We start from the raw sequence: 8,187 nt of genomic DNA on the forward strand, positions 1-8,187 counted from the left end.
TGAAAGGTTGGTGGAGATATGTGGATAATATTTTTCCCATTCTGCAAGATGATGAAAGTGAAATAAAAACTTTTCTAGACGAACTCAATAGGTTTGATAACAACAACCTATTTACTTTAGAGAAAAATGATAATAAACTGACCTTTTTAGACATACAGATAGAAAGGAAAGAAACTGGATATGAATTCAGCACATATAGAAAGCCCACATATATAAACTCATTTATTCATTTCTTCTCTTTTCTCACTCATGATATAAAAATAGGTGTTCTAACATGTTTATATCTTAGGGTAGTGAGAATGTGTGACCCTTGCAAGATAGATAAAGAAATAAATTACATCGGTAAAAGCTTTGATGCATTGGCATACCCGGAATGGTTCAGAGAAAGGGCAATCAACAAAGCTACGGGGATTTTTTACAAAGGAAATGTAGAGAATACACGAAATAAAGTGTAAATGAAACAAGTTATTTAAAAAATGAAAGAATTCCTGAGGATACTAATGAGGCCCAAGCCAGGGTGGCCATGGACCTTGGTCCCTTACTTCGAACTGGCTCATATGATGCTTTCCTCCCAAACCCTCAAGACATTGGTGGGAGGAGGTTGGTGGAAGATGGTCACAGAGGTGCCTCACCAGAAGGGAGTCGGCCACACTACAACACAAAAAAAAGTTGTCGAGTTGGATGTCTAAATGCGAGAACAATGTATATGACAGGAAGATCAAGTTTAGTGGCACAGGAAATCAAGAGATACAACTTGGAAATTGCTGGATTGAGTGAAACTAGGTGGCTTGGTTGTGGAAAAGTAAGAACAGAGGATGTGTTGTTCATCTATTCTGGTAAAGACCAGGGAGAACATGAGAGAGGTGTAGCAATTGCTTTGAGTAAGAAAGCTGAAAAAATGTTGGAGCATTATGAATGTATTGATGAGAGAATAGTCACTTGCAGGTTGCAAGGTAAATATACAAACATCACCGTTATACAGGTGAATGCATTACTGAAGAGAGTGGAGAAGAGAAGAGAAGGATGAATTCTATGAAAAGCTAACTGGAGTTATACAGAAGGTTAGAAGACATGATATGTTGTTGCTGATGGGGGATCTTAACGCTAAAGTAGGAAGAGAGTATGATGGCTTTCAGGGAACAATTGGAAAATTTGGAATTGGAGTAAGAAATGATAATAGGAGAAGACTCCTAGAGCTATGTGGTGCATCTGGGTTATCTATAACAAACACATATTTCAACCATAAATTAGAGCACAAAACTACATGGGTGTCGCCAAATGGATTGGTACAAAATTTGATAGATTATGTTATTGTAAATCAGAAATGGAAGAAGTCTATATTAGACACCAGAACTTTTAGGGGCTGCCGCCGTGTTCCTTCTGACCACAAACTCGTAATATCAAAGATTAGAATAAAGATACAGGCCAATCAAGAAAAAAGGAGAACTATAAAGTTTGATGTGGATAATTTGAGAAATGAAAGAGTTAAACAACAGTATGAGGTGAAGGTAGGAGGCAAATTTGCGGCATTAATTGGTATGGAAAATATGGATATGGATTCAGAGGAATCATGGGCAATATTAAGTTCTGATACTAAGGACGTAGCAACAGAGGTGTTAGGTTATAAGAGAATTAACAGCAAACCTTGGTTCAGTGATGAAGCAAAAGTTTTAAGTGAAGAGCAACAAAGGTTGAGAGTTCAAGTGGACGATAAACAAGACCTAGAGAAGAAACAACAACTAAAAAGACGAAGAAATAGAAAGCTGAGAGAACTAAGTGATAGGATGAAGCATGACCAAAACATGTTTTGGAAAGAAAGAGCTACCAAAGTTGCAGTAGCTATGGAAATTGGCGAGAGCAGGGCTATGTTTGCAGCTGTGAGATTCTTGAGGAACGCAAGCCAAGAAAAAGTTTGGAGGGGAGTGCATGGGATGTTGGATGAAGATGGGAACTTGGTCACAGACGAAATGGAGAAAAGGAATCTGTTTGCAAGGTATTTTGAAAGACTCCTAAATGTTGATACTACCCGGTATTGGGATAAAAAAAAAAAAAAGAGCATTGCAGATTTAAACGAGGCACTGGAGGTACAAGAGGAAGATATTAGTGCAAAGAGGTGAAAGAGGCCTTAAAATCTGTAAAAAATGGAAAAACTGCTGGCGTGTGCGGTATAACTGCAGAGATGCTAAAAGCAGGAGGACGAAGGATGATAGAGGCATTAAGAGTTGTTTTTAACATAGTTTGGAAAACAGAGGTGGTACCAAGTGATTGGAAAAAGGCAATTATGATACCAATATATAAACATAAGGGAAGCAAAAGGGAGTGTGGTAACTATCGTGGGCATAAGTTTACTGTCAGTCCCAGGGAAGATATTCATGAGAGTAATACTTAACAGAATAAGACCTATAGTAGAAGAGAAACTTAGAGAACAGCAGTGTGGTTTTAGAAGTGGAAGGTCAACAGTGGATCAAATTTTCACCTTAAGACAGATAATTGAGAAGAGATGAGAGTATGCAAAGCCAATATTCTGTGCTTTTATAGACTTGTAGAAAGCGTATGATTCATATGGAGAGATGGAATGTGGAGAGTGGCAGACACTATGGTATATCACTGAAGTGATAAGGATACTAAAGAACTGGTACCAAGGAGTGTGCAGCTGTGTACAGCTGGATGGACAGCAAAGTGACTGGTTCCCAGTTGGAAGTGGGCTAAGACAGGAGATGTTATGTCACCCACCTTGTTTAATGTATATATTGACCACATAATGAGAAGAGTGATGGAGAATGAAAACAGAGGGGCTAGTATTGGTGGAGAAATTTTTATGGATTTGGACTTTGCTGATGATGTTGCGTTGGTTGCTGATACGTGGCTGGTGCTGGTAGGTATGGTAATGAGGATGGAGACAGAGACACAGATTTTGGCTGAACATCAGCACAAAGAAGAGCGAGATCATGGTTGTGAGTAAGGATGATGATTTGGGTGCACATGGAGGATATGACAATCAGAGGACAGGAACTCAAGCAAGTTGAGAAGTTTGTTTACTTGGGAAGTGTAGTAACAGCAGACAGGAGGCAAATTGAAGATATACAAAGAAGAAAACTAGGAGCAGCAAGAGCTTTTGAGGTTCTGAGAAAAAACGTTTGGTCAAGGCATGAAATCAGCTTGAAAACTAAGATGAGAATATTCAATGCAGTAGTACTACCAGTCCTGATGTATGGCTCGTCCACCTGGGCACTGACCAGAACAGAGGAGAAAAGGTTGGATGCTTTTGAGATGAAGCTGCTGAGAAGGATACTTGGCATTAAATGGGATGTTAGAAATGAAGACATCAGGGTGAGATTGAGGGGAAGGCTGAAATGGTTTGGACATGTTGAGAGGATGGATGGGAATAGAGACCTCAGGAGAGCACTGAGAGCAGTACAAATAGGAAGAAGACCGCTGGGCAGACCAAGAACGAGGTGGATAGACATAATTGTCAGGGATCTTGAGGATGAAATCCAAAACTTAGAGGAAGCAAGGAAAATGGCTCGGGATAGAGACAGATGGAGAGGAACTGTATCAGCCTTATGCCACTGGCAAGTGGCGGGAGGATAAAGTAAAGTAAGTATTATTATTTTATTATTATTATTATTATTATTATTATTATTATTATTATTATAGCTGTTTCAGCGGCATTTAATTTATATAGAATCTTCTCAATTCTTCTTATCATCTTTTTCTCATCAGCCAGTAGTTGGTGAATCAGGTTTCCTAAGGACATATAATTGTTGGCGCTGGTTGGGGGGTACCTACCACCTCGGTGGCAGGTACTGTAAGCCGTCCAGGAGACATGTCATCCGCTCGCTCTCACCCTCTTTCTCTTACTCTCTCTCTCTCCTTGTCCCCCCCCCCCCCTTCTCTCTCTCCTCTCTCTCCTCTCTCGTCTCTCTCTCTCTCTGCTTGTTCCTCTCTCTTTTTTCTCTCTCAATCTCTCTTCCTCTCTCTCTCGTGACGGTATATGGAGTCGGTTGGTTTCTTGTATTTCTTCTTATGATGGTAAGAAGAAATTCTTTCTTTTACCGCGCTGATAGTCTGCTTTTTCTCTAATAAGTGTAGTTCCTCGAGATAATGTAGAAGTCTCCAGTCCAGTGCATGCACCGGACCGGAGGCTTCTACGTTACCTCGAGGCACTACACATAGAGAAAAAGCTGATTATCAACACGGTAGAAGAAACAGAATTTCTTCCTACCATCATAAGAAGGAATAAGAAGAAACCAACTGACTCCATATACCGTCACGAGAGAGAGAGAGAGAGAGTAACAAGCAGAGAGAGAAAGAGAGAGAGTAAGTGAGAGAGATAGAGGGAGATAGCGAGCGGATGACGTGTCACAGTACCTTTCACCCAGGTGGTAGGTACCCCAACCAACACCCAACCCACGCCAACAACCCCGGATGGACCTAGATCATCTCAACGCCTCAGGGAAAGATTTCGCCACCATCCAACGACCAATTAGAACCCCTGCTTGCCGACCTACCCACCGATTGTACATGCCCTTGCCTGCTATAAATACATATAAAGCAGTATCTTTACCTCTACTCCTAATACTTCTATATGTCCTTAGGAAACCTGATACACCAGCTACATGCTGATGAGAAAAAGACAATGAGAAGAATTGAGAAAATTCTATATAAATTAAATGCCGTTGAAACAGCTACAATGTTCAATGCTACTGCCCTCAGAGAAGGCCTCCTTCCTAATAATGATAATGATAATAGTGTTTTTTAAACATGATTAAATTTTAATAAATAAAGTAGTCAAATGATGCAGCTGATGAAGCGAAAACTATTTAGAAGATGTCTAGAGCAGACTTGAGTTATCGGTGCCGGCTGTCTGTGTAAAATGTATTTTCGAAGTTTTAGCCAGGAACAATTAATTGCATGTCGCTGACATTGACGCAACTTCGTACTTTCTTAACGGTCTAAACGATAAGGGAATGAAACCATTTTCCGAAAGTACTTTACTTTTCCTTGTTCACGAATAAACCAGATACACAAAACCCCTTTTGGAATCAGGCTAGACTCCAGTCAATTTACGTTTCGCAACTTTGCCTTTATTTTTTCAGCCAAAGTGATTGAAATGCGAATCTGCCATTCATCCTTTCTGCCATCTAAAATATGAAAAATTTATAACGTCTAAAACAGAACACCGTCTCATTACAGGTTTATTGATTGGCAATAGGGTAAACTTTCATTGATAAAGGCATTGAAAATCACACACACACACACATACATATACACGCGCGCGCGCACACACACACACATACATATATAAATATATATATAATATATATATATATATATATATATATATTTATATATATATATATATATATATAATATATATATATATATATGTATATATATACATTGTGTATATATATATATATATATATATATATATATATATATATACATATATGCCTTTCTTTCTTCTTTTTCTTTTCTTTCATCAATTTAATTGCTTATCAGAACCTTTACCAAGATTTCCTGAACATAAAGAGAGAGAGAGTGAGAGAGAGAGAGAGAGTTTTCTCAATACTATACTCATAAACCTAAGGAAAGTTTTTGTTACAGAAACGTAGTTAACATCTGAAATGATTCGAAAAGCCTAGACTGCAATCACTGATGATACACAATAATTATTCGATGCTTTATTTCCCTTTAATCTCTACGGCGTTATTCTTATTGGTCCATTTCTTATTACATGCGAACGGCCGACCAACAATAAAGCTGTGTCTATCATTTCCCACCTCATAATCTGTAACCTTTCTTAGATATTAATAATCAATCCCGTCTCCAGTTTCAGTCTCTCTAAGAAAACAGATCTTCATTCTTTTTCTTTATTTATATTTTTTTCGAAAGCGTTTTGGGGCATAAGCTTGTTTTATCACTTCTTCGTATCAGTTTTCACTCCTTTCATCAAACTACCGACGTTCGCTTTCAGGCGTCAACAGTTTTACAACACCATTATTTAATTTTAGAGATATTTTCTTCTACCTCTCAGCATACCCTCAGCATTTTAACAATTACAGGTTTGATATATTTAATAATTAACTTGTACAATTTTAACATATATTTCGCATCATAAATCCCGTGACGGAGAAGTTGATAATACAATAATGAAATCGTCTACCGATGTATAAATAACTTCTTTGTTCATTCTGCTGAGGTCATGGCCTCCTAACGCTTAGAGCATTCATTTTGGTCTCTCAATAATTTGCATACCATTTACTTTTAGTCCAGTGCCTTTGTCTGTATTTACCGATCACTTTTCCATCTCACAGACACTCATGAATAAATATGCTGTCAGTACGAGTATTATTATTATTATTATTATTATTATTATTATTATTATTATTATTATTATTAATTTTTTTTTTTTTTTTTTTTTTTTATCACAGTCCTCCAATTCGACTGGGTGGTATTTATAGTGTGGGGTTCCGGGTTGCATCCTGCCTCCTTAGGAGTCATCACTCTTCTTACTATGTGTGCCGTTTGTCTAGATCACTCTCTGCATGAGTCCTGAGCTACTTCAGCCTCTAGTTTTTCTAGATTCCATTTCAGGGATCTTGGGATCGTGCCTAGTGCTCCTATGATTATGGGTACGATTTCCACTGGCATATCCCATATCCTTCTTATTTCTATTTTCAGATCTTGATACTTATCCAATTTTTCCCTCTCTTTCTCTTCAACTCTGGTGTCCCATGGTATTGCGACATCAATGAGTGATACTTTCTTCTTGACCTTGTCAATCAACGTCACGTCTGGTCTGTTTGCACGTATCACCCTATCCGTTCTGATACCATAGTCCCAGAGGATCTTGCCTGATCGTTTTCTATCACTCCAGGTTGGTGCTTGTACCACTTATTACTGCAAGGTAGCTGATGTTTCTTGCACAGGCTCCAGTGGAGGGCTTTTGCTACTGAATCATGCCTCTTTTGTACTGGTTCTGTGGCAAGTGCCGGGCATTCACTTGCTATGTGGTTTATGGTTTCACTTTTCGTATTGCACTTCTTACATATGGGAGAGATGTTATTTCCGTCTATCGTACTTTGAACATATCTGGTTCTTAGGGCCTGATCTTGTGCCGCTGTTATCATTCCTTCAGTTTCCTTCTTTAGCTCTCCCCTCTGTAGCCATTGCCAATTGTCATCGCTGGCTAGTTCTTTAGTCTGTCTCATGTATTGTCCGTGCATTGGTTTGTTGTGCCAGTCCTCTGTTCTGTCTGTCTTTCTCCTGTCTCTGTATATTTCTGGGTCTTCGTCTGCTTTTATTAGTCCTTCTTCCCATGCACTCTTTAGCCACTCGTCTTCACTGGTTTTTCAGATATTGTCCCATGCTCTGTTTTCGATGTTGACGCAGTCCTCTATACTTAGTAGTCCTCTCCCTCCTTCCTTTCGTGTTATGTATAGTCTGTCCGTATTTGCTCTTGGGTGTAGTGCTTTGTGTATTGTCATATGTTTCCTGGTTTTCTGATCTATGCTGCGGAGCTTCTGCCTTCGTCCATTCCACTATTCCTGCGCTGTATCTGATTAACTGGCGCCCATGTGTTTATGGCTTTTATCATATTTCCGGCGTTGAGTTTTGACTTGAGTATCGCCTTGAGTCTCTGCATATATTCTTTCCTGATCGTGTCCTTCATCTATTATTATTATTATTATTATTATTATTATTATTATTATTATTATTATTATTATTATTATTATTATTTTGTTAAAGATGATGGCAGCATCATTGGAATGGATTTTATATATGGTCTTTTCAATTCTTCTTATTATTCTCCTCTCATCAGGGCTAATATTTGCTAATAGCTGGCCGATGTTCATATCTCTGTTAAAGAAATGTTTTCTAAAAATAATAATTTATTGATATGATAACAAAAGTGGTTAACAAATCTTAGTCTATAAGGCGTAACGAAATCCCAACGTTTTCCAACAGTATCATCGGTTCATTTTCAAGGAAAGGTGAGCGTGAACTGATTAGAATGGGTTGTTGTTGTTGTTGGAGATTAAGCCAGCTTGTGCTGGCACGGGCTCTGCTCTAGAGCAGCCCGTAACTGGAATATCTGTAAGATACAAAAAACAGTGCTTTGGCGGTTAGTTTTTAGAAAGGAGATAGGGTGACAGGCAGGATTGCAACCCCTTTGAACCT

General features: G+C 38.5%; 1 protein-coding gene across 1 annotated transcript; it reads left to right on the top strand.

Annotated features, from left to right (window-relative positions):
• The first annotated feature begins 1,088 nt into the window (after positions 1-1,088).
• On the top strand, positions 1,089-2,117 carry LOC135218050 (uncharacterized). Its single transcript, XM_064254195.1, has one exon. It carries the CDS (start codon positions 1,089-1,091, stop codon positions 2,115-2,117), a length of 1,029 nt encoding a protein of 342 aa, XP_064110265.1.
• The last annotated feature ends 6,070 nt before the right edge of the window (positions 2,118-8,187 follow it).

Source organism: Macrobrachium nipponense, chromosome 9 (assembly GCF_015104395.2).
Source record: "Macrobrachium nipponense isolate FS-2020 chromosome 9, ASM1510439v2, whole genome shotgun sequence".
Classification (NCBI taxonomy): domain Eukaryota; kingdom Metazoa; phylum Arthropoda; class Malacostraca; order Decapoda; family Palaemonidae; genus Macrobrachium; species Macrobrachium nipponense.